This window comes from Mirounga angustirostris, unplaced genomic scaffold (assembly GCF_029215605.1).
Source record: "Mirounga angustirostris isolate CCGP_5_RB_7025 unplaced genomic scaffold, mMirAng1.0.hap1 SCAF_2, whole genome shotgun sequence".
Taxonomy (NCBI): Eukaryota; Metazoa; Chordata; class Mammalia; order Carnivora; family Phocidae; genus Mirounga; species Mirounga angustirostris.
In genome coordinates, this window is record NW_026991710.1 from 1,533,853 (window position 1) to 1,559,223 (window position 25,371).

General features: G+C 58.0%; 1 protein-coding gene across 5 annotated transcripts in view; it reads right to left on the reverse strand.

The window, feature by feature from the left end:
- Positions 1 to 25,371, reverse strand: part of ZFYVE28 (zinc finger FYVE-type containing 28) — a 108,353-nt gene that overhangs the window by 42,425 nt on the left and 40,557 nt on the right. For 4 of the 5 annotated variants that reach the window (XR_010409235.1, XM_064584150.1, XM_064584149.1 and 1 more), the window contains exons 2-5: positions 14,174 to 14,314; positions 5,110 to 5,247; positions 3,035 to 3,237; positions 1,482 to 1,571 (exon numbers count right to left, since the gene is read on the reverse strand). Coding sequence is in view for 4 of the 5 variants with exons in the window: in XM_064584150.1 (XP_064440220.1) it covers positions 1,482 to 1,571; positions 3,035 to 3,237; positions 5,110 to 5,247; positions 14,174 to 14,314 (572 nt within the window). In the remaining variant the exon portion in view is untranslated. Of the gene's footprint in view, positions 1 to 1,481; positions 1,572 to 3,034; positions 3,238 to 5,109; positions 5,248 to 12,044; positions 12,103 to 14,173; positions 14,315 to 25,371 lie in introns of those variants that run through there. The other variant, XM_064584151.1, reaches the window with a different exon arrangement.

The following is a 25,371-nucleotide window of genomic DNA, read 5'->3' on the forward strand; positions in this document are numbered from 1 at the left end:
TGGGCTTACTTAGCCACAAAATTGAACCAGCTCAAGTGGCAAAATAAACGTGGAACAAAAACACTGCCCTGCACAATTTAACACTTTCCTGAGGAGCAAACGGCACTCTCCTGGATTTAGTCTCACGCCCCAGGCAAACGCAAGCAGCTTTCTCTACACTCTGTGAGCTGGCGCTGCTCGAATCACATCACGATGGTTCCAAGTTAAACATATTTCCCGCCATCTTATTTTTTAGCAAACTGAAATGTCTTTCAACACATAAAGAGTGAATAACCTGCCTTTAATTATGAGGTGATATGAGGCAATTTCAAGACTTCCCTAATACCACAGCACTAGTCAAACAGAACAAACATTCTAGGCTAAATCTTAGTCCCCAAATCCACTCAAAAATCTGACTTTAATTACTGTCCAAGGCATGGCAAAAATACTGATGATTCACTCCACAAAACCTTGTTCAGGAGACCTCCAACCCAGCAAGGGCTCCATCCTAGCCTGTGGAGGTGAGAAAATGAGGAGTTGGGGAGAGGAGGATGGGGGTGAGGGGGTGAGGAGGTGTGGAGGTGAGGAGGGTGGGGAGGTGAAGGAGGTGAGGAGGGTGGGCAAGTATGGTGAGGAGGTATAGAGGTGAGGAAGGTGTGGGGGTGAGGAGGTGTGGAGGTGAGGAGGTCAGGAAGGTGTGGAGGTGAGGAGGGTGAGGAGGTATAGACATCAAGAAGGCATAGAGATGAGGAAAGTGTGGAGGTGAGGAGGTGTGAAGGTGCAGAAGGTGTGGAGGTGAGGAGAGTGAGGTGTGGAGATGAGGAGATGAGGAAGGTGTGGAGGTGAGGAAAGTGAGGAGGTATAGAGGTCAGGAAGGCATGGAGGTGAAAAAGGTGTGGAGGTGTGGAGGTGAGAAGATGAGGAAAGAATGGAGGTGAGGAGGGTGAGGAGGTACAGAGGTCAGGAAGGCATAGAGGTGTTGAGGTGAGGAGGTGTGGAAATGAGGTGAAGAAGGCATGGAGGTGAGGAAGGTGTGGAGGTGAGGAGGTGTGAAAATGAGGAGGTGAAGAAGGCATGGAGGTGAGGCGATGTGGAGGTGAGGAGGGTGTGGAGGTGAGGAGGTGTGGAAGTGAGGAGGTGAAGAAGGCACGGAGGTGAGGAAGGTGTAGAGGTAAGGGAGGCCGTGTGATGTGGAGGCGAGGCGGTAAGGAGGTGTGGAGGTGAGGAGGTCAGGAAGGCATGGAAGTGTGGAGGGTGAGGAGATATAGAGGTGAGGAAGGCAGGGAGGTGAGGCTTCCAGCTCTCCGTGCTCCCTGTGGCGGCTGCTCTGGCACTCTATCGGGTGGGCCCAGAGGAAGGGGATGGTGGGGCTGAGGAAGGAGGCTGTAGGTGTGCCCACGAGGGGAAGGCGGACTTGGAAGGGGAAGGGGGCTGGAGGTGTCCCTGCCCCTGCGCTGCCTCAGGGAGGAGCAAGGTCCTGCGGCGGTCAGGGGTGGCCTCACCTCTCCACGGTCTCGCAGAACAGCACGATGACCTCCTGCTGCACATAGTACTCCCTGGGGGACTTCACAGGCACCATGGCGGAGACGTAGCTGCAGACACAGCCAGGGAGGTGAGTGCTGCCCCCGCCACCCACGCATCCCCCCCAAAAAGAGTTGTGTCTCAGATGAAAGCCGAATGTGCTTCAGACGTACAGAGCTTCTGGCATGAGGCATGGCCATCTGTGTTGAAATCAAGGTGCTGGGGCCTAGTCCAGCACCTCCGGGACCCACAGCCCCGCCCCGCCTGGGTGCCGGCCTTCGTGGGCACGTGAGTGGATGGATGCGCGTGCAAGTGGGTGAAGACCGCAGGGTGGGGGAGGCCAGCGCTGGGCGGGGCACAGGGGCCTCCTGGGCAAGCGACACCTTGTCCCACCCTTCCCCAGGTGAGAACATGTCTCTTTGCTTCTAACTCCCCAGCCCTGATTTTTTCTTGTTATAAAAGCTTCTTTGGGACCTGGACAAGCCAGAAAAGGATACAGAAGGAGAAACATGGTCTGTGCTCCCGCCTCCCGGAGGGCACTGCCTTCATATCTAGGTTGCTTTCGTCGGCTTACATGATGGACAATTTATACTAACTGCAACCACCATGGACGTGGATTTTGGGTCCCGCTTTTTCTCGCCTAACCGTGAGCGTCTCCGTGTCTGTGGGAGCTGGTGGCGTGCCTGCCCCCCAGTCCTGGGCTCTCCAAAGCCCTGCGAGGTGGCCCCCAGGCCCCGCCTGTGTCCTCTAAGGAAGGAGCAGGTGAGTGCAGCCCGGGGGGGGGCAGGAGGCACTGGCTGGAGAGGGGGGTGGGCTCCGCCTTGGCTCCCCAGGCTGGGGACAGCAGCAGGCAGGAGGGGACAGGTGGGGCACACGACGGGTGGGGGTGGAGGGCGCTGTGTGATCCTAACCTGGGGAGGTGCCCTCGCCTTCACCCCAGGGAGCTGGAGTGTCCCCGTGTCCAAGAGCCACAGCCACCCCGCCCTTGCTCCATGTCCTGGATCTGAGCACATGAAGGTGGGGGAGGTGATGCTTGGGGTGTTTGTGCAGGGAGCGGATGAACAGATAGGGTGAAGGGGGCAGCTGGTGACCAACAAGCCCCGTTCGGTGAGCCCAGGCACTGGCGGGAGGCGAGGCAGGAAGCGAGGTGGGAAGCGAAGCGGGAGGCGAGGCAGGCGGTCAGAGGCAGGAGGCGAGGCAGGAGGGGAGCAGCAGAGCCTCGGGCAGGCGGCATGGGTGGAGGCTGGCAGTGGCACGTCCACTCCGGGTGACTGCTACTGGCAGGAACGTCCCGGGTCTTTCGCGCTGGGGTGCATCAGGGAGAGGCAGAGGAGGTGGGCTGGACCCCTGGAAAGGTCACCCAGCCTGACCCTCACACCCCCCACCTCGTGTGTCCAGGGTTAACTACACAGACTGATGGCCCTGAACCAGTCCCGGCTCCTCCCTCCGCGCATCCGTCCAGCTTGAAACACCGCGATGTGTGCAGGGGGCTGGCGCCTCCCCCAGACTCATAAAGCAAAGGCCTCAGGGTCACCTCAGCTCGAACTCGGCAAACAGGACGTCGAAGTGCCTCAGCGCCTCCCTCATCTTCTCCGTGTAGGTGTTGAGGTCCCGCAGCGCCTGATCGCGGAGGGCACCCCGCACATCCTCCAGGCTGCGGGTCAGCTCCTTGGCCAGTGGGCGCATGGCCATGCTCTCCAGCTCGCGGTTCATGATGATGGAGCCGGCGGCCAGGCACTGCGGGCAGAGAACACGGGTCAGGAGAGGCCTGGGAGTGACCGGCATCAGAGCTGGTTCCAGGGGGCCCCCTGGAGCTTGACCGGCTGGGGTCCTCCCCTCCATTCTACAGAGAGCAGGTGCTCTAAGGGCCAGCCCTGAGGACGGTGGGACAGGAAGGCAGGGGAGTGGTGGCCAGGCCAAGGCGTGCCCATCATCTCCGAGACCCCTCCCCGAGGCTCCTCTCCTGGGAACAGCCCCACTTTACACCCTGGGCCAAGCGTCTCGGGGACGTCCACCTGCTCTCTCCTGGTCTCTACTTAACCCAGAGCAGCCGTAGCTCTGACGACAAATGCTCTCCCTGAGACAGTCTGCACACGGATCCAGAGGCAGGCAGGGAGGGGAAGTCCAACCGGGACTCTTGGGTCTGGGGGCTCCGTGCTGGGGGCCCTGGTCCTGACTCCTGCCCCCTTCCGCCCAGCCCACAGCTGGGTGCTGGATGCCCAGGAGCACCTCAACACCACATTCACGGCCACACTTCCGGCACGAGGCACTGGGGGCTGACCATGCTCCCCAAGACCGCTGACCTTTCTAGGAAGTAAAGACACCTCACGTCTACAAATGCTCACTGACCTTCCACTGAGCCGAGACTCATCAGTGCGGGACTCCCAGCTCCTGGGCAGTAGGAGGGACCCTCTGTGCCCACAAATCCACCCACACCTGTCCCGGGCAGCGGGGGGCAGATCGCAGGCCTGCGCGGGCTGCATGCATCACCCCAGCATGTTCCACACGTCCAGTGACATGGGGTGCTCATCAGACCTGGGTCCTGGCTGAGGGGTGGCTGTGCAATCCCCACTTGGGGCTGTGGTGATGTGGGGCCCCCTGCCCGCCTCAGGCCTGCACTCGTCAACCGCTAACTCGGTCAGCAGTGACCCAGAGATGACCTGGGGCAAGAAGCACTTTCCTGGGGGGCAGAGTGCAGCGTTGCTGATTTCCCCACTCCCCTGGAGGGGAGCATGGAGCTGACTGGCCCCAGGGCTGGCCCGCACAGGGGAGACGGTTCCCTGAGTGCCATCGGGCACGGGACCTGCATCATGTCACAGCCCCACAGCTGTCCCTGTCCCTGGAACTCACTCTATGGCAGGGAAAACCGAGATGGGGCAGGGACAGCCTGCCTGGGGCCCCCTGCACCAATCAAAGTGTGGGCAAGGATGCCCTCCTACCAGGCGGGTCAGAGGGGTGGGGCGGAGGACAGACGGGCCCAGGGCCAGGCGGTGCCAGAGGAAGACGTGGCATCCCAGGGACTCATCGGGAGCGAGGCCGAGGGGGCACAGGCGTCACGCTGCGAACCTCAGCAGGGACAAGGGAGGGGTCGCAAGGTGGGGCCACGGACAATAGCTGGCTGGGGGGAGGCGGGTCCTGCCACCATGGGGCAGGCACCCTCCTCTCAGGCTGCAGTCCCCCCAGTGGGAGAGGAGGAGGGAGGTCTGAGGGGCGGATGAGGGGTGCTCCAGCAAGGCCTCGAATGCAGCCCCCAGCCCCGTGGGCAAGGATGCCCCGCCGTCAGTGGGCGAGGGAAGTGCTGCTCCCCAAACTGGTAAGAACCCCCTGTGGGCCCTTCACATCTGGGGGCCTGAGAACCTCCCAGAAATCGCTCGTGAAGCTTCGTGTCCATATTTGCATGTATAGATCTGGGGAGCAGGCTCAGGGCTTTCCCAGACCCTCAAAGGGGCGAGCGGCCTCAGGCTCAGAATGCACCGTCCATAAGCCCTGGCAGGTGGGTTATGACCCCATGAAGGGGGAGACACCAGGTCCCTAACCCCTGCAGGTGCACATGGGGGAGCTGCACAGTGCCCCACACTGTGACCCCGGACCCAGGCGGCTGCCTGCTACCTCAGCACCGAACCACAGCTGGCCTGCCAGGTTGTCGTGCCGGATTTCCTCAGGGAACTTGACGCAGAAATCCCGCGGGGCTCGGTCCTGGGGGATGCATACGTCCATGATCTGATTAATGATGTTTAACACGTTGTCCTGAAACAGAAACGAGAAAGTGTGCTAAGACGAGGATGATACGGTAACACGCCCCTGCTTGCTCTGCAATGGCTACAAAAAGTTCAAATGCTCCAGAAGCATCTGGAGTGGACGTCCTGCCTCCCCCTGCCTCCCTGGTCCTGCTGCTCACGCTCACGGAGGCTAGGCACGCGTGGAGGCCGGGGGAGCCTCCCCACTACCACGAACCCACGAGCGGCTGCTGACCCACACCCAGGCTCCCTGCAGCCCAGGCCACAGGGACTGTCCTCGAACAGCTCTCTGAATACCTGTACGTGAACCTCTTACAACAGAGCTCGAGCAATGGCGTGGCTATGTGGACGGACACACAGGAAGTTGATTTTACTGCTCTGCTGCTCCTACTAACATCACAAGCCCACGTCGTCCAGGGCATGGTCACAGCACAGACAAGATAGCTGTCAGGGAAGGACACCACCGGGAGACTGTCTGCAAACCAGCCTTCTCCAAGCCCACCACACAGCGCTCCAAGGCCCGTCCGTCATCCGTGTGAGGAAAAGGGCCTCCTCGCCCAGCACCAGCAACCACAGGAGCCTCCACAGTCGGGGCCGGGGCAAAGCCGCCACCCTCTCTGGACCTCCGTTTACTCCCGTGTAGATGCCCGGGCACAGCCGGCCCCTGCTCCTTGGCCCAGGCAGCATCCCCTCAGACTCCTCTGGAACCAGAGATCAATCAGCTGGCAAGGAAGAGGTGCTTCCTCCCTTCCGGGAGGCGGAGACTCTGACTCCACCCCTCATGGCTGTGCACCTGGGGCAGGCTGCTTAACTTCTCTGATCCTCCAGACAGCCCCCAAAAAATGCCCAGGATTCCCGGACTGTCAGTCAGGCAGTGTGAGCTGGGTCTGTAAAACCTGGAGAACTCGCTGCTTCCTGGTCTGCCGGCCACTGACGGCGTCTCTAATTCTCCACTCCCAGGAACAATGCTGCCGTCAGGCTGTGGGGCGTGACACTCCGAGTGTTCAGTTATGTCCTTAGGATCCACTCGTTTCCAAAAGCGGAGCCACAAAGTCAAGAGTGTGCAGTGCATTTACGGGCTCTGGTTACAACCCAGCAAGCTGCTTTCCAGAAAGACGGCCCTAGCTGATGCTCTCGCCCTTGGCAATTTCATATCTCAACACCTCTCCTTTCTGCCCTCTGAGGCTCGACTTCCATTTTTATTAGGAAGCAGATATGAACAGTCACCACAAGTGGGAAGCATGACCTTTCTAATGCAAAATGTCAGCACACTGAGCTCTGACAACACAAAAGATAAAATTAAATTCAACCAGCATCAAGCGTACCATGACTTCTTTTTTTCTTATAAATGGGTTTTTTAAAAAGATTTTATTTATTTATTTGAGAGAGAGAGCATGAGAGGGGGGAGGGTCCGAGGGAGAAGCAGACTCCCTGCTGAGCAGGGTCTGATGCGGGACTCCATCCTGGGACTCCAGTTTAAAAGACTTTCGGGGGCGCCTGGGGGGCTCAGTCATTAAGTGTCTGCCTTCGGCTCAGGTCATGGTCCCAGGGTCCTGGGATTGAGCCCCGCATTGGGCTCCCTGAACAGTGGGAAGCCTGCTTCTCCCTCTCCCACTCCCCCTGCTTTTGTTCCCTCTCTTGCTGTGTCTCTCTCTGTCAAATAAATAAATAAAAATCTTAAAAAAAAAAAAAAGGCTTTCTGGGCAGGAAGGCCCCTTTCTCGTGATTCAACAAACTAATGAACAATCAACGCCATCAAAACCGTTAGCACCCAGGCAACATCCGCTCCCAGAAAGAGCCAGAGCTGGTGGGGGGCTTGCAGGACATCAGCACCCGAGGGCGAGGGCAGGTCTCCTTCTGTTCTGACAGGTCCCCTGTGCCCAGCAAACATCTGCAGGGACCTCTGATTCCAGCCAAGGCAGAGGAACAGGAACCAAATCGACCTCCCTCGAACGATGACCGCAGTAATGGGGAAAGTAAGACAACGGTTCTCAAGACACTGGCCATCAGGCAGCCAAGTGGCCCCAAGGGAAGAGAAACAGGCAAGGCAAGAGCTGTGACTGGCTGGCTCACGACCTTGAGCGACCTTTCAAAAGGTCCTGGACCGGAGGGCGGGCAAACCGGCGGGACCCAGCAAACGCCCTCACTGAAGAGAAGAGCTGACGGTCCAAGGGACTGAAGAAGCTAGAATCAAGAGAAGAGAGAGCTGGCCAGAAAAAACCCCGCAGGCCTGGGAGCAGGGAATGGACACAGGCCGGCAAGACCAGGAAGGAGGCGAGGACACCGTACAGGGAGCCGTTCACAGAGCTCAGAGAGCTATTCATGGGGCGCTAGGCAGAGCAACCAAAAATGTCTTGCCTCAGTGGGCAGGGTAATTAGCCCCAGACTGAACTCAGCTCTGACCCCCACCTAACATCTTAAAAAACAGGATCCAAGAGGATCAGACCATCTGTAAGTAACCAAACTGCATTACAAAACTAAGGTCAAAGAGACTTAACAGGAATACAAAAATACTCAGCTCCCAGAAGGCCAGATTCACAACATCAGGCATTCAATAAAAAAATAAATAAATAAATAAAATAACCAAAAAAACCATACCAGGCTTACAAAGAATTAAGAAAACATGACACACGATAAAAAGAAAAACCAAGCCTAGCTGAGGCAGGTGGCACAGTGGCCATCAGGGGACATGGAGATGGCCCTTACAAGTGATTCCTGAATGTTCCAAAAGTTAGCTGAGACCATGAAGACATAAAAAGGACCCAGCTGATCTAGAAATGGAAATCACAATATCTGAGCTGAAAACAAACACACCGGATGAGATTCAGCCCAGATCAGACATTTCGGAAAAAAAGAACAATAAACTTGAAGACAAGCAACTGAAACTCTCCAATGAGCCCAAAAAAGAAATAATAAGACTTCAGGATGTCAGACCTATCATGCAAGATCCAAGAGAAGGAATGGAACAGAAAAAATATTTGAAAGAATTATGGCCAGTTTTTGTCTAATTTAATGACAACTATAAACACAAGGTCCAAGAAGTTCAAAGAACCCAAAGGGCAAGAAACACGAAGAAAATTATAGCAAATCACAGCATGATGAAGTGGATAGAAACCAATAAAAAGAGCCCTTACAAGTAGTAAGAGAAAAAAATGCTACCACACAGAACAAAGAGAAGGGTTACCCTGGCTTTCTCAGGAAGAGTGTGCGTGAGAAGGCAGTGGGGCTCCATCTTTTAAGCCCTGAGTAGCTATGAATCCAAGGATCCCTGCTCCGCTGGACAGCTAGTACCATGCTTAATGGGGGAAACTGCACGCTTTCCCCAGTATTGACCTACAGATTCAGTATGATCCCGCTCAGCGGGCTTCTTTATAGACCTCTACAAGCAGTTTCTAAATTCCATACAGAACTGCAAAGAACTTAGAACAGCCACAACTTTGAAATAGAAGAACGTTGGAGATCTGATACCGCGGGATTCTAAGACACAGGACAGAGTTGCTGTGATGGAGACAGCGTGTGACTGGCCTGAAGACAGATCGAGGGGACAGAACAGAGAACAGAGAACCCAGAAATAGACCCCCACCTATTTGGAAAACTGATTTTCCCAAAGGTGCAATAACACTTTTCAGTGGAGAAAGGATAGAGTCTTCTCAACACATGATGCTGGAACAACGGAAAACTCATTTGCAAAAAACCCCACAAAACAAAAACGTGGGTCCAGTCCTCATGCTATATACTGATGTTAAGTCACTATGGGTCACAGACCTCAATGTAAAGCCTGAAACTATAGAACTTCTAGAGGAAACCATGGGAGACAATCTGATGACCTTGGGTCAGGCAGAGACTTCTTAGACCAAAAGCATGACCTACAAAGGGAAAAATGGATAAGCTGGACTTCATCAAAATCTAAAACTTACGTCCTTCAAAAAACTAGGCAGAAAATGAAAAGCCAAGCCACAGACTGGGAGAAAATAATGTAAATCATAATCGGATGAAGGCTGGTGTCAGAATATACAAAGAACTCTCAAAAGTCAATATGAAAACAAAGAATTCAATTCAAAGAATTCAAGAGCTGTGAGGACCTCTCCCTGCCTTGGCAAGGAGCGCCAGCCCTCCTGGGCTCCCCTGGCCTCAGTTCCTCCTAAGCACAGCTCTTGGGACGCCAAATGCAGACATGTAGCCACACGTGCCCCCCCGCTGTAGCACACTGCGGACAGGAGACTGGGGTGCGCAGTCAGGGCACACCAGGGACCCCTCTCTCCCCGAGAACCGACCTCTGCCACGGTGGGCACCAGCCCCTTCCAGTAAGGGGAGGTTCGAGGGTGTCCCTTGCCAGGTGTGGCCCTGTTCACATCACAGATCTGCAGCAAGGCACCTCCGTGCCCACCGTGACCCTGTTAACTAGCTACACTTGGGTACAAGGTCGGGGGGGGGGGCACATTTTGCCATTTAATATTCTTAACTGAAGCGTCTAAAATTATACTCCCTTGATGGTTATGGTGTGGCTTAAGAAAACAGCTCGGTGATGATGCCGGAATCCAACCCAGAGCAAATCCAAATCCCACTGTATTAGTGCCTGGGGCCACCATAACAACACCGCACCTGGCGGCTCCACGTTTATTCCTCACAGGTCTGGAGACCCAGGCGCCGTGGGCAGGTTCCGAGACCCAGGTGTGCGTGGGCCTGTTCCGAGAAGCGGGTCCGGTTGGATGGATTCCGAGACCCAGGCGCCGGAGGGCGGGTTTGAGACCCAGGAGCGGGTGGGCGGGTTCCGAGACCCAGGCGCGGGTGGGCCTGTTCCGAGAAGCAGGTGCGGGTGGGCGCGTTTGAGACCCTGGAGCGGGTGGGCGGGTTCCGAGACCCAGGCGCGGGTGGGCGGGTTCCGAGACCCAGGTGCGCCTGGGCCTGTTCCGAGAAGCAGGTGCGGGTGGGCGGGTTCCCACTGAGGCCTCCCTCTTGGGCTTGTATACGGTCCTCTCCCGGTGTTCTCACATGATTGTCCTTCTGCATTCTGTGACCTAATCTCCCCTTCATACAAGGACACTGGTCAGACTGGATCAGGACCCACCCTAATGACTTCATTTTACCTTAATTATGTCTTTAAAGACTGGGGGTTAGGACTTGAATGTATGAATGTGGGGCGGGGGCGGGGGGAGACACAATTCAGCCCATCACAAGAATCCAGGATTCATTTCGTCCTCCTGAGCTATGATTTCTAATCGTTTATGGCGTCTGAAGCCAGAAAAAACACAAACACGCAAATGTCCTCAGAAATCCACCTGCACACTCATGTATGCTCCAGTCCACAATTTTCACAAGTAAAAGGTCATTTAGGTGAAAACGAAGGACTCTGACTCCTTCTAAGATTAGAGCCAGCAAGGTGGGACCGCTGTGCGGGTCCCTGGCCTTCTCCACCTCACAGGCTCCCAGCCCCTCGCTGCCTGCGCACCCTGCCACCCCCGCCATGTCACCCTCGGAGAGCCGGTTCCTGCTGCTCTTTACAAACCCAGCCCATGTGCTTCTCACAGCATCGCTCTTGTAAGAAGAGAAAAGAAGGCTCCTGTTCTTGCAGCATCTACTCTGTACCTGGCATTGGCCTGGAGACTTTACCTAAGAGACCCCATTATGGGGCAGAAAGGTTTGAGATACTACACCCCAAGGGCAGGGCCTGTGACAGGCCTTCATTCAAGAGAAGTCCGCTGGCAGGATGAATACTGATGGGACTTCCCCTGTGCTGGGGCCCAGCAAGCCCCCACCCCAACCCGGAGCTGGCTGAGTGGGTAGCCTGGGACAAAAGTGGTCTGCAGCCAAGTGCTGGCTGCCCCTCACCTGCCCCCCACCTGCCCCTCACCTGCCCTTCTCCTCCCCAATGAGCAGGCAGCTCATTCTGTGGGTCTCGTGGCCACCGCAGCCTGCAGCTCCCACCTGCACTCATAAGGGCCAACCAGCTGGACACCAACCATCTGTCAACTGCTAGCTGAGCAAGCAGATGGTCGCAGAGCACTGGTTCCCGTTCTGGCTGGACTTGGGGTGCATGAGGCCCCCAAGACTCACTGGGGAGAGAAATCAGACTTCCCAGCAGGAATTAAGTGGTGAGGCCATTACCCAGAGGACCGTTGTGGAGAACCCCCCCCCATGCCCTAAGGAAGACAAAGCTCCCAGACCAGAAGGACTGGGCTCCCTGAATGTAGCCCCACACTCGAGCCAGGGTGTTGACTCAGAACTGAATGGGACCCAGCCAGAGACCCACACGTGGATGCCTCCCGGAGCCCCGGGAGGGCTGAGCCAGGCCAGGCTGCTGCCACCAAGCATGCGCCACACAGACACCCCAGGCTCGGCTGAGGGCTGTACTCGGGCTGATGGGGCCTCGAGATGCCCCAGACACCTAGACTAGACGACTCAGGGATATGTCACCGAGGCCAGAGTCAGAGACAATAGTGGGACAAGGACAGGTCCCAGTGGCAGTGCCGAGCCACCAGCCCCAAAGCCGAAAAAGTCTTGGTCTTGGCAGCGGTGGCCACATCCTGCCCGGGACAGACTCACAGGTCCCGAGAACGTCAGGGGCCTGGGGCCCCTAAATCTGGCCTCCAGTGATCTGCCTAGGATGACAGTGCTCTAAAATCAAGGCCACCAAGTGGCCCTGCAGAGTGGGCTGCCATCAGCCGACCTGTCAGAGCGCCACATCTTAACTGCAGGTCACCAGACTCCACGCTGCAACAGCAAGCCTGTCATCATGCACATGAGCCCGTGTACAAACAGCCCCTCCATGAATACAGGACCCCAAATACCTGCCCCCTCCATACCCACCTCACTTCCGGGGCGTTGCCCACCCTCCACACAGAGGAAGATCCTCTTCAAGGGACTGCTGTTGAATGAATGAATGAATGAATGAATGCACGATCAAATGAACAAGCCAGCATTGTGACAGTCAAATAGAATGTGAAACAGCAGTCAAAAGCAGAAAAGACAAGCCGCCCTGTTTCAAGACAAATGTTAGAAGTGAAGACACTTTCCGATTTAAATGCCTGAGCTTTGTAGAAATTCACTAGGACCGGAGAGCCCTTACACAGCCCACGCCGGTAAGTAGCCAGTTAAACAAATATGTTACTGTGACGAGTCTTTGTAAAGTTGTAGCGAGTACACAGAGGCATCCCCGCTAACTCCGCTTTCCTGGGTGGGCGGCAGAGCACGCGGCCGGGATCCGTGACTCGGCGGCCCGGATTCCTAACCGTGCTGTTCTGCGTACAGGAGCCCCACCGCAGGCCCACCCTGTGTGCTGAGAGGCCCACGCAGCGCTGGCCCTGGGCAGGTGTCCAGTCCTGGCTGTTGGGAGCGTTCCCGGCTCCCCGGCTGTGCCTCCCCCGTCCGCGCCAACGCTGTGGCCGGTGCCGACACCCCTTCCTCCTGGGGGTCTGCGGTTTGGGCCGAGCCAGGGAGAGGGGCCTGCGGGACCAGCGCCAGCGAGAGCCCTGCTCCGCGTCTCTAACGAGCTTCCCCAGCAGACAAGACCCCACACGTGTTGTCACAACGCGCTGCCGGGAACAGAGCGTGTCCCACCTGACTCCCCGGGAGAGGGTGCTGGAAGCTGGTGCCTGTTTCCTCTGGACTTTGTGCCCCGCAACGCCCTCCACCCCGTACCTTTTCCCTTCGCTGATTTTGCTTTGTATGGGTTCACTGGGATAAATCTCAGCCGTGAGCACGACTGTGTGCTGCGTCCCGTGTGTCCTCCTAGCGAGTCATCGACCCTGGGGTGGTCCTGGGACCCTGACACAGGAGTCTTAAGAGAGGGGTGAGAAATTAAAGATGCTCGTGCAAGATTCTTTTAGCTTTTTATGACTTGTTTCTTGATCCCCTTAAAGTGCCTTGCCCACGCCTAATTCCAGAGCAGTTTTCCTTTCTGGTTTTACCCTGTTGAGGCTCTACGAAGCACCCAGTTTAGCTGCCATCCCATTTGGTCAGTTTGTGTAAACTGCAATTATATCAGCCAGTGAGGGGGCCAGGTCACTGCAGGGGGCACAGAGCTATCGTGGGAGCAGGTGCAGGTGGGGGCGTAGGTGGGGGGCGCAGGCAGGGATGCAGGTGGGGATGATGGAGGGAGACCTCCTAGCTGCAAGGTCGGTGTGCGATGGGCACAAGGAAGGACATCTTCTGGTGGGAAAGGGAGAGCGCTGATGGCCTAGCAAGTCCAGAGACCCCTCTGACCCCTCCAGTCCCCTAGGAGAGGGGAGGGCCCCCTGGTCATTCTAGGGCCAGCCAGGGCCTGCTCCTCCCACCCAAATCCTCCTCTAACTCCCCTGATGCTTAAAACACAGTGGGATGCTGGCTTTTGTGGCATCCCTCCCGCTGCATCCTGCCCTCCCTGTGATCTGGGAAGCACACCCCAGTTCCCCTCCCAGGGCAGAGAGAATCCAGCAAGACTTGTGGGCAGAATGCGCCAAAATGTTCTGAAACTTTGTGAAAGACCTTGACTGTCCCTTGACAAAACTGCATCACACCTCAGGCTCTCACATGGGTCGTTGGCTAAACTGGGAGGACATTCTAGCGTCATTTCCGGAGCCCGCTCCAAATTGTGCAATACCTGGAGAGTCTGAGCCGCTCCCCTCCACCCCCGCCGGGAGCTCTACGCATGGCTCCCCCAGCCAGGCCCCTTTCCTGTGCTGGCGGCTCCCTGGCCAAGACCCTGCTGGCTCCCGGTCATCCAGCCCCCCCTACATCTGCTCTGTGAGAGTGCCCTGTGCAAGCTGCACTTGTCGCCTGGCTCTCCTCCCCGCACCCGCCTGCTCCGGGTCGTCCCACCTCCAGGCCCGGGGTGCAGCCAGACCGAGGCGCGCCCGGCACCTTGCCCAGGCCACACTGAGATGTGCTCACAGTGTGTGAGCAGGTCGCAGAGCCTCAGGTTCCCCCACGACAGGCCCCTTGGCCCCACGCCCACTCACCTGACAGGAGCGAAACTGGCTGACGAGCAGTGTGCACCGCTGCGGGTCCTTCCGCCCGTCCAGACTGTCCAGCTCAGCGGCCACCTGGTTCAGCTCCTCGTCCGCATAGTAGAACTGGGCGAGCAGCTGCGGGTCCGACCTCTGCAGGGGAGAGAGGCCCGGGTGTGAATGGGAGCATCAGCCCTCACAGAAGCCCCACGCGCCTCCTAACTGGACGCCTGGCCTGACCCCCCGCAACCTCCATTGGCATTTCAGCCCATAGGGCTGTGCCCACTTCTCAGAAGGCCGCCCTGACGGCGGGGCCCCAGGGGACAGCCCTTCTGTAGGGAAGCCAGATGTCCAGGCCCAAAGCTCCCAGTGGTAGGAACTCACAGATGAGGGGCTCGTGGACAGTGGGTTGAGGCTGCAGTGGGCTTAATAGAATCGGCTCTGAATAATCAGTTTCTATTCGTGAAATGAGACTACAGTGACAGCCAGCCAGTGAAGGAAGTGCCCCGGACTAACACAACACGATTTCCTCAAATGAAGCCTCATCAATGCTTGCCAACTCCTGCTCTACTCTCTAGAAGCTTCTCAGTTCCTCAGCCCGGTTTCCATAATACCAGGTAATGCCACTGCTCTGTGGCAGGAAGCCTCTTCCTCAGGGGCTCACCACCCACCCACCCTCCTTGCAGCAAAACCCGGGTGCCCTGCTCCCATGACAGGATGGCAGACTGTCCCGAACTCGCTCCCCATTCACCTCCAGCCCACCAGCCCTCTCCCCTCACACGCCAGACGTCTCCCTCACACGCCAGCCCTCTCCCCTCACACCAGCCCCCTCCCCTCACACCCTAGCCCTCTCCCTCACACCCCAGCCCTCTCCCTCACACGCCAGCCCCCTCCCTCACACACCAACCCTCCCCTCACACGCCAACCCTCCCCTCACACGCCAGCCCTCTCCCCTCACACGCCAGCCCTCTCCCTCACACGCCAACCCTCCCCTCACACGCCAACCCTCCCCTCACACGCCAACCCTCCCCTCACACGCCAGCCCTCTCCCTCACACGCCAACCCTCCCCTCACACGCCAACCCTCCCCTCACACGCCAGCCCTCTCCCCTCAAACGCCAGCCCTCTCCCCTCACACGCCAGCCCTATCCCCTCACACGCCAGCCCTCTACCCTCACACGCCAGCCTCCTCCCCTCACACACCAACCCTCCCCTCACACACCAACCCTCTCCTCACACACCAACCCTCCCCTCACACACCAGCCCTCTCCCTCACATGCCAGCCCTTTCCCTCACATGCAAGCCCTCTCCCTCACACCCCAGCCGACTACCTCACACGCCAGCCCTCTCCCCTCACACACCAACCCTCCCCTCACACGCCAGCCCTCTCCCTCACACGCAAGCCCTATCCCTCACATGCAAGCCCTATCCCCTCACGCGCCAGCCCACTCCCCTCACACGCCAGCCCTCTCCCCTCACACGCCAACCCTCCCCTCACACGCCAACCCTACCCTCACACGCCAGCCCACTCCCCTCCACGCCAGCCGTTTCCCCTCACACGCCAGCCCTCTCCCCTCACACGCCAGCCCTCTCCCTCACACACCAACCCTCCCCTCACGCCAGCCCTCTCCCTCACACACCAACCCTCCCCTCACACGCCAACCCTCCCCTCACACGCCAGCCCACTCCCCTCACACGCCAGCCGTCTCCCCTCACACGCCAGCCCACTCCCCTCACACGCCAGCCCTCTCCCTCACACGCCCGCCCTCTCCCCTCACACGACAGCCCTCTCCCTCACACACCAACCCTCCCCTCACACACCAGCTCTCTCCCCTCACACCCCAGCCGACTCCCTCACACGCAGCCCTCTCCCTCACACGCCAGCCCTCTCCCCTCACACGCCAGCCCACTCCCCACACACGCCAGCCCACTCCCCACACACGCCAGACCTCTCCCTCACACGCCAGCCCTCCCCTCACACGCCAGCCCTCTCCCCTCACACGCCAGCCGTCTCCCCTCACACGCCAGCCGTCTCCCCTCACACGCCAGCCCTCTCCCCTCACACGCCAGCCCTCTCGCCTCACACGCCAGCCCACTCCCCTCACACGCCAGCCGTCTCCCTCACACGCCAGCCCTCTCCCTCACACGCCAGCCCTCTCCCTCACACGCCAGCCCTCTCCCCTCACACGCCAGCCCTCTCCCTCACACGCCAACCCTCCCCTCACACGCCAACCCTCCCCTCACACGCCAGCCCTCTCCCCTCACACGCCAGCCCTCTCCCCTCACACGCCAGCCGTCTCCCTCACACGCCAGCCCTCTCCCTCACACGCCAGCCCTCTCCCTCACACGCCAGACCTCTCCCCTCACACGCCAGCCCTCTCCCTCACACGCCAACCCTCCCCTCACACGCCAACCCTCCCCTCACACGCCAGCCCTCTCCCCTCACACGCCAGCCCTCTCCCCTCACACGCCAGCCCTCTCCCCTCACACCCCAGCCGTCTCCCCTCACACACCAGACTGCTCCAGCTCCCTCTGCCCACAGGCAGGCAGGGCTTGCTCCCTTTGATCTGAGTTTCCAGGATTCGGAGAAACCCATAGTAAAAGTGTTAGAGCCCTTGAAGGTATTGTTATAAGTGGTGTTTTTCATGATCACACGGAGAAAAACAAAAGAGGAGAGATGCCAAATCACACAGGCTTTAATACACATAGAGGGCACAGTTGACCCAGGATTTAGGACAGAGATGTTTTTATAACCTAATTTCGTTAAATGTAGGATAACTTATTTTCATAATTTTTTGGTTGCCCTTTTTTCCCACTGAAGGTGTTCCCCTTCACCCTGGCATTCTGCCCCCTCCCACATGTGTGGCGCCTCCAGGGGGCTTTTCTCAGCTCAGGGGTCGGGGTCCTTCAGTGCCTGACTCCGTCAGCTCTGGATGCTGGCCCAGGGAGGAGCCCCCAGATATGGCAGAGAGACCATGGACGGGAGTGCCCAGCTGCGGTGTCTGGCCCAGGAGGCGGGCATGCGACCCAGGCAGGGCCAGGGAGGCCGTTCCCGGGACTTCTTCAGGAGAGTCTCGGAGAGAAGAGCCTGTTCTTTCAGCCACTCACCCAGCCCTCAGCCAGGCATGCAGGAGTCAGGGCACGGCCTGGGTGAGACAGACCCAGACCCCCCTCCCCTACAACTGGTATCCCAGTATCTCATGCCCTCTCTGGTACTGGGAGCCAATGCATCCCCTTGGTGGGCTCAGCTGACTTTGCCCTGGTTCCTGTCACACCTAGGAGGGTAACCAGTGTCGCCTCTGTGATGAACCAGGGACAGAATTGGGGTAGGGGGCTGGGCAATACTTTTTGCCTCTTTCCTGTTCCACGGAGTGGGTGGTGTGGAAAGTGATGCTCAAAAGGCATCTCCCGGCCCTTCCCCAAGGGCATGGAGTCCCAGGGAGGGGCAATGGTGCTGGCGGGCAGGCAGGGGGTGGGGGTGGCCTCAGGGCCATTGACTGGAGGACTTTGACCTTCAGATGAGGCCCTGAGGCTTTGCTCTTTGCTTCTCAGAGGCAGCCCCAGTATTATGCTGAGTGAAATAAGTCAGTCAGAGAAAAGCAAATGCCATATGATCTCTCTCATATGTGGAATTGAAGAAACAAAACAGGATCATAGGGGAAGGGAGGGAAAAGTAAAGTAAGAGGAAATCAGAGAGGGACACTTTAAATCTAGGAAACAACCTGAGGGTTGCTGGAGGGGAGGGGGTGGGGGATGGGGTAACGGGACGCGCATGAAGGAGGGCACGTGATGTGATGAGCCCTGGGTGTTTTATGCAACTGATGAATCACTAAATTCTACTCCTGAAACTTAAAAAAAAAAAAAAAAAAAAAAAGGTGCAAGCCCCAGAATGGCGACCCGGCTCTCCTGGAGGCTGCCAGCTTCCCTTCCGGCAGCCCTGGGTACCACGAGCCTTGTCCCAGGGAAGGAGGGGAGGGCCTCATATAGCACCTTGTTACCAGGTACATAGGGGCCATCCCTTCTCGGAGAGGGGCTGAGGCTGGCCAGTGACACATGCTGGACTCTGCTGGCGGTGAGCCTGGGCACCTGACACCCTGCTCAGGAGCTGACCCCAGTCGCCGCAGCCCACTGGCTTCACACCCCCCAGCTCCGCTCACAGCAGTGGGGGTGGGAGGGCGGGGAGAGCAGGGGCCAGTGGGGACACCTCGCTGTGACCCAGAGCCATCCACGGAGCTGGCCTGGAGCCCCCCTGGTCAACGTGCACCAGAGCCCTCCCTGCACCAGCTCCTGCTGCGTCCACCGCTGCTTGCCGACAAGACACCAGCTGGCCCAGCAAACAGGCCGGGACTGAATTTAGGGCACTGGATAAGGACACCTCCAGGAAGCTAAGTCTCTGCTCTGAGAAAGAGGGCACAATGCAGGGGGCCATGCCCAAAACTGTCTGGAAAATAACTCAGAATCAGCGTTTGCCCTGGCGGTAAAAACCTCACCACATATAAGCAGACCTCAAACCCAGAGATTCACACCGATTGCCCAGGCGAGCCCGGCCCCCTCTGCTCTGGGCTGGCAAGCTCTGGCCAGTGGTAGCAGCGAGCGAAGGTCCAGGAATGCCTGACGGTGGCCATGGGGCCAGCTGGCAGGAAGACAAAGCTCTGCCCTTCACGTGCTCCCGTCGACCTGGCCATCCTCCTCCCTGCATCCAGGAGGGGACTGAGCCTCTAGAGGGTCTCCTGCATGGCCCCCAGCTCGTGCCTGCACACACACGCGCACACACGCACACCTTGCTCTACGTTCTGGAGAGAGTGACAAACAGGTACCACGTGCGTCGATGTGGAACCGCGAGCTACGTGTGTCCGTGCGTGCGTGCGTGTGGAAAGGCACAAGAAACGCAAACAGGAGCACCCAGTACTGAGTGTACCCCCAGAGCTGCGCAGGCTCTAAACCTCCTCACGACCACGCTTTCCCGGCCCAGGGCATCTGGCAGGTGTGGCAGAATCTGCTGCCTGGGGATTGGATTTCAGTGAATTACAGACCTTAAAACCAGACCTACAGAGGTGTTGCCCCCCAGCTAAAAGAGAACTGTAAACACACACACACGTGCAACAGAATAAGAAAATTCAGAAAAATTGTTTACAGTCAGTGATCATCTTTCTATTACTGAAACTCAAAAGGTCTGTGCTATTTTAAAATTTCAGCCGTACCCTGAGCTTGCGTTCCAGCCCCCTCAGGACTGGTATTGCCCACAGAAGAGTCAGAAGTCCGCTGTGTGCCCCATGTCATTCGGACACACCTGGAGCCCCCAGGTGCTGCCTGGGACAAAACTCCAGGCGGGGGTCCCAGGAAATGAATTAACACAACTTACAAAATTCCCTTATGCGCTGATTAACAGAATCCAAAGGAGAAATGATGGGGCCCCATTTCCCTGTCTGGGTCTGCAGAGTCTGGAGCAACAGTGGTAGGCTTGGGATGCCCATGGTGGACACCCACCTCGGCCCTCAGGGCAGGAGCACCCTCAAGTCAGCTTGGAGGGGGGCCCAGGGATGGAAGAGGGAGCATTTGGGGATGTGACAAGTTGTCTTTCTCTTTGATTTGAATCGGCCAGCCTTATCCTATAATACTTTAAAATTCAATTGTAAATTAAGCTTTTAAATGTCCCTAAGGAAAATGTCCACAACAAAGAGAAACAATTGGTATAAATAAAAACTCACCCTATTTTGGAATAAAAATGGTAATAATTTAGAACTCGGTGGGAATGTCTTTTGGCGCACTATGTCAATATTTTCTCAAAATCAGTTCAGGGCAGTAGAGGTTTTCGCAGTTGCAAGGAGACAACACTAAGCTCACAAAGGAAGCTTCTGGCTTCGGAGGTCAGGTGACCACGAACAGAAAACGCGCAACCACAAAGAAGTACTAAGTCAAAGTGCACAAACTGACTAATTCAGAACTAATTTTGTAAAGTTGATGAAATTACTTATTCATTCAAAATCTTGCTCTGTGGTGTGGGAGGGGACACAGGCTGCAGGAGGCGGAGGTGAGCTCAGCCCCACCTCCAGGTCAGGCCCCATGATGCTGAAAAGGGTTCGAGCCTGGCTGGCTGGGCTGGAGCAGAATGCAGGAGTGGGGAGTCTCCCCAGAGGGGCGAGAGCCCCCAGCCCCATGCAGAGCACCCACATGAAGAGATCGAAGCTCGTGAAGAAAAGGGATGGCCAACGTCGCACTGCTGGACAGGATGGAGCTCAAAGGCGGCCCAGTGCTCACACTGAGGACCCTCAGCCATCCTCGTGGGAAAGAGGAGGAAGGGGTAAGTGTGGGGTGGGTTCCCATTCCTTTCACGCCCTTTGCTTCCCCAGTAAGAAGTGAGCACGGCAGAGGGAAGGCCTTACAGGAACGCCCCCTCTTCACTCCAGAGCAGCAACCACCCAGCCTCAGCCAAGCTGCACAGCAGGGAGGAGAAGAGGGGGAGGCAGATGGCCAGACAGGGGGGCAGGACAGATGGTGGGACAGGTGGCCTTGCCACCCCCGCACCCCCAGTGTAAACCCAGTGATGGAGCATAGCCCACCTAGCGTGTGGGGAGTCCCGGCCCCCTGCCCAGCACCCTCCACCCTCTCCCCAGCGGCTGTAGCAGGATGTGAGCTGGTCTCCGAACAATGGTTCCCAAGACAGACCACCCCACGTGCTCCGCACCATCCCAACACTCAGCAGAAGAGAGCCTTCCAGACCTCAGCGGACCCCAGGTAGGCTTCAGCTGGACAGAGTCCAGGTTGCTCAGGGGTGAGGGCTGGGGGCCTCAGGCGCCAGCGCGGCCCTGGGTCTCTCTTAGACTAGCTTTCCAGTAAGGCCTTGGACCCCCCCCCACTGCAACACCACAAATCCAAGAATGCTGTAAAGAAAGCAGAGAAGGGGCGCCTGAGTGGCTCAGTCGTTGGGCGTCTGCCTTCGGCTCAGGTCATGATCCCAGCGTCCTGGGATCGAGCCCCGCATCGGGCTCCTTGCTCAGCGGGAAGCCTGCTTCTCCCTCTCCCACTCCCCCTGCTTGTGTTCCCTCTCTCGCTGTGTTTCTCTCTGTCAAATAAATGGATGGAATCTTTGAAAAGCAAAAAAAAAGAAAGAAACCAGAGAAAAGTCCCGGTTGTAGCACTTTGAATTTGACTGCTCCTCCCCAGTGGTGCTCCCCCCACACTCAGCCAGCCGATCTTCAGGCCCTGGACACAGGAGAAGCTGCCCAGACCACACTGGACTGTTAAGGAAACCCACTGACCATGGGTCACCAGGCCCGGAACCCCTCACTGCCTCCAAACATGGACCCTGACCCTCCTGCAGGTCTTCACCACCGTCTGGCTGACTGGCAGCCATGATCCATGCCCCCAAAGTTGGCCTTGTCTTGATCACTACACCCCGGGGACTAATCACTACACCCCAGCCATCCTAATGCATCCAAACAGGTACGCGCTCCTGCTGTCACACGTCCGCAGCCCTGCCCTCTGGCCCATCGATGACAGGTGGCCGGTTACTCATGTGCCCATCCCCCACTCGACAGCCTGCTTTCTCCATGGGGGGCTGCAGACAGCATGCCCAGTCACCAGGAGGGACTGTCAGGGGCTTTATCCTTACCCCCCTACACACACACACACACACACACGCAAGAGCTCCTGCTGGTTGCCCCTCCCACTCTGCTCTCTCTCAGGACTCAGGAGCCTCTCCTCCCTGTGGCCTCCAGGCTTAGGTGCGGAGCTGAGCCCTAGGCAGGTCACCACCCCTGTGGCCCCCTGCACCGGTCCGGCACACCTGGTCGGGGAGTCCCCAAGGTGGCCAGCTGCTTCTGCTGGGACTTGAGGAGGCTGGCAAGGCTCCAGTCGTTTCAGGTATTGGTGGGCAGAGCGCGGTGCAGATGAATCACAGAGAAAACCATCAAGAGCTATCTGTACATCACCTAACTTCCACCAACACCCCCTCAGAGGAGGTGAAGGCTATTCCCCAACCTGCACAGGGGAGAATTTAGGCTTGGAGAGGTGCACAAATCCACCCAGGATCACAAATCCAAAAAGTAGCTGCCCTGACAAAGGACGGCCTTTTTTCATAACTCAGTTTCCCTACTGGCTCCTGCTGGGTGTTAAGAGCCAGGGCTGCACAGGGCTGCCAAGTGAGCAGCCACCACGTGTCCCAGGTAGGAAGCTGGTGGGTCGCACCAGGGTCAGGCTCATGGGCCCACAGTGGGCTAGCTTGCACGGACACCACATGTCAACTCTGAATGCCTAGGGAGCATCCATCCACGCCAGGAGGCTGGCCCCATCCTGGGCTGCAGCCAGGTCATTGCCGAAGCCCAAGAACGGCCCCACCCAGGGCGGGCCCCAGTGGTCGGTCAGCCGGGCCCACACGTGCCTGCAGCCGGACCCGGGCCCCAGATGGCCTGTCCTCAGTTGTGTGGGGCCAGCCAGGCCACCGCGGACCATGCTGCCTCGAGGGCACAGCACTTGGCCGCAGAACACGGCCAAACGCCTGCCCAGGAAAGACTGATGACTCACACCAATAAATATTTCATCTTTATGGTATAGTAACAGAGACAAGCCGTTCTGATGATGCGTTTGGAGGAATCAAGGGCCCCCAGCAGCATGGGGAAGAGTGTGTGCCCGAGATGGCAAGATGAACCAGGAGGGCACAGAATTTAGAAGCAATGTGCTGGGCTCAGGTCCAGTGTGGGCTGCAGGTCCAAATCCAGCTCTGTCACTCACTGGACGGTGACCATAGACACCCATGTCTCAGTTTGTCGTTTGCAAAATGGGCTTTATTAAAGCACGCGGAGTACCTGGCAAGCGCCTGGGGCACAGCAGACACTCAATAAGGAGTCATCAGGACTCCTCAGCAACCGTGGTGGAAGCTACCGAGGGTGATAAAAAATAAGCCAAACAATGACATCATCCCTGATAGCATCATCCCCTGACAGTGGCCTGAGTTCTCCAGGGGACAGCGCCTTCCCGAAACAGCTGACCACACACCGACGTCCAGCCAACAGAGCCCCGTGGGGAACCTCAACACCCAGGAGGCAGCAAGGACCCACAGCGAGGGTGGGAGACACCCCTCCACCGCACCTGGTCCCCGGATCTCCGGACAGGCACACTTGGGGTTGCTCTGGGCTGTGCCTCCTGCCCAATGCCCCTGCCTCTTTCCGTCTTTCAGAGCCCTCCCTTGACATCAGGGGGCAGTGCACAGGGGTGCAGGGGCAGCATACTGGGGGCTGGGATGCTGGGCATTGGGACAAGAGGCTGGGGTGCGGGGCACTGGGGCGGGGCGCGGGGGGCTGGGGTGCGGGGCCCTGGGACAAGGGGCAGGGTACGGAGGGCGCGGGGCGCAGGTGCCCAGGTGAGCCCGGAAGGGAGGGCTTGGGGCGCCGCGCAGGCTGTGAGTGGCTTCGGGGAAGGAGGAAGGGGCGGGGGCCTGGTGGCGGGAAGCGTTGGCTGGGAGGGCGCAGCAAGTGCAGGCCAAGAGGTCGGTGGTGTCCACGCCGAAGTGCCGCGGGAGCGAGGGGAGCGGCGGGAGGAGCGCAGGAGGGCACGGACGTCGGCGCCCTCTCACTGGGTCTCACGGAACGCCCTTGAGCCGGTGCGCCTGTGTGCAAGGGCGTGTGACCGCCGCCTCCTGGCCACCCACCGGAGAAACGGAGCCTGGGCCCTGCTCCTTCGGAGACCTGGAACAAGCGGCAGGCGTCACCATGGCGGGGTGCTGGCCGGATGGGCGGGGCTCCTGGGGGGCCCAAGGGAGGACCCTCCAAGCCCTCCAACTTCGGCCGGGCTGGAGTGTGGGTCAGCGAGCTTGGAGAGTCACCCCAATACCAGAAGACCTCCGCTGAGCCCGCTGCGGACTGAAGTCTGGATGGACATGGGGGCGTCCCCCTCTACAGGAGGGGTGCAGGAGAGGGCCAGCACCCCTCTGGCAGGGGCGGGCCAGCCCTCAGACATGTAGTATGACTCACACTCAGGAAATCAAGGTGGGCGGACGTAACACAGCCCAACTTCTCTGTGAACTCAAAGATGGCCCCAGAACCCCTCCCCAGCAGGTCGACTTGAAAGGAGGGTCCCCAGGCTGAAGCTGGACACCCACAAGGGAACACACCTCATCCTCTTAAAGAGATTGCAGGGGCAACTTGCAAAGAAATCTAGGGTCCAGTTATCCCAGCAAAAAATAATCATGAAATCTTCCCCACACCTAAGAGGTTCACACGTCAGTTCTGAGACAGTTTTGAACTCACTAAATTTGTCTTTAAGATACTTTTATCACCATAACCAGTGTTGCCCCAAATGATGTTTTAGAAGAACCTTCTTAAGCAAAGCTGACAGTGGGCCTCCCTGAGGCCGGCTTAGCACTTTGCCGCTTCCCACGTGATCTGCTAAATTAGTGCCCTGAAAACTCTAGATTGTAGGACCAGTTTAGATGTTTAGACACCCAATAAACCAGTTCCCTGCTATCTCCCAGCCGGGCGGGTCAGCTTGGCAGGGCTGCTTCCCCACTGTTGGCCACTCTGGAGGACAAAGGAGGAACAGCTCAGGAGAAAGCCCTCTGGCTGCAGAGGGTCCCTACCCTGGGGACAGGGGCCCCCATGGAAGCATGCTCCAGTCCCATCTGGAGACAGACCCACACTGCTGGGGGAGATGCTCCTGAGACTCAGGCCCTCAGCCCTGGGAGGAGGCTAGGCCACCCCTTCCAGGAGGGGCAGCCAGGCGCGGGACCCTGCAACACCCCAGGGGACAACCCGGGCCTTGGCTGCAATGTTGGGTCTGCACACCAAACCAGACACGCACACCTAAGACAGCTGACTGTGAATGGTTTTCAGAGGGAAAACGAATTCGCAAACCTTGCAGTCTAGTTGTGTACGCATTGAATGACACACCAGGAACGCGGACTTGGGGGGTTACGCACTGAAGCTTCGGGAGCACCACGGAGGAGCTCTTCTGTAACTGCGGGGGCAGGAGCATGGCCACGGGCATCGGCCTATCTGGAGAGGGAAGCGTGCTCTGCATCCCCAGACGGACAGACCGCACCTGACAGCTGTGTGTTTAAACTGTAGGAGATCTGTTCTGAAATTTCTTTCAAATGCATGTTATTTTCAAACGATTAAATAGTAAACTTGCTAGGATGACAATCACCTCTGTTTCCACACTGCTAGCAGCATGAGACACTGTCCCAGGGGCCGCAGGGGCACCACCCTCCTGCACCCC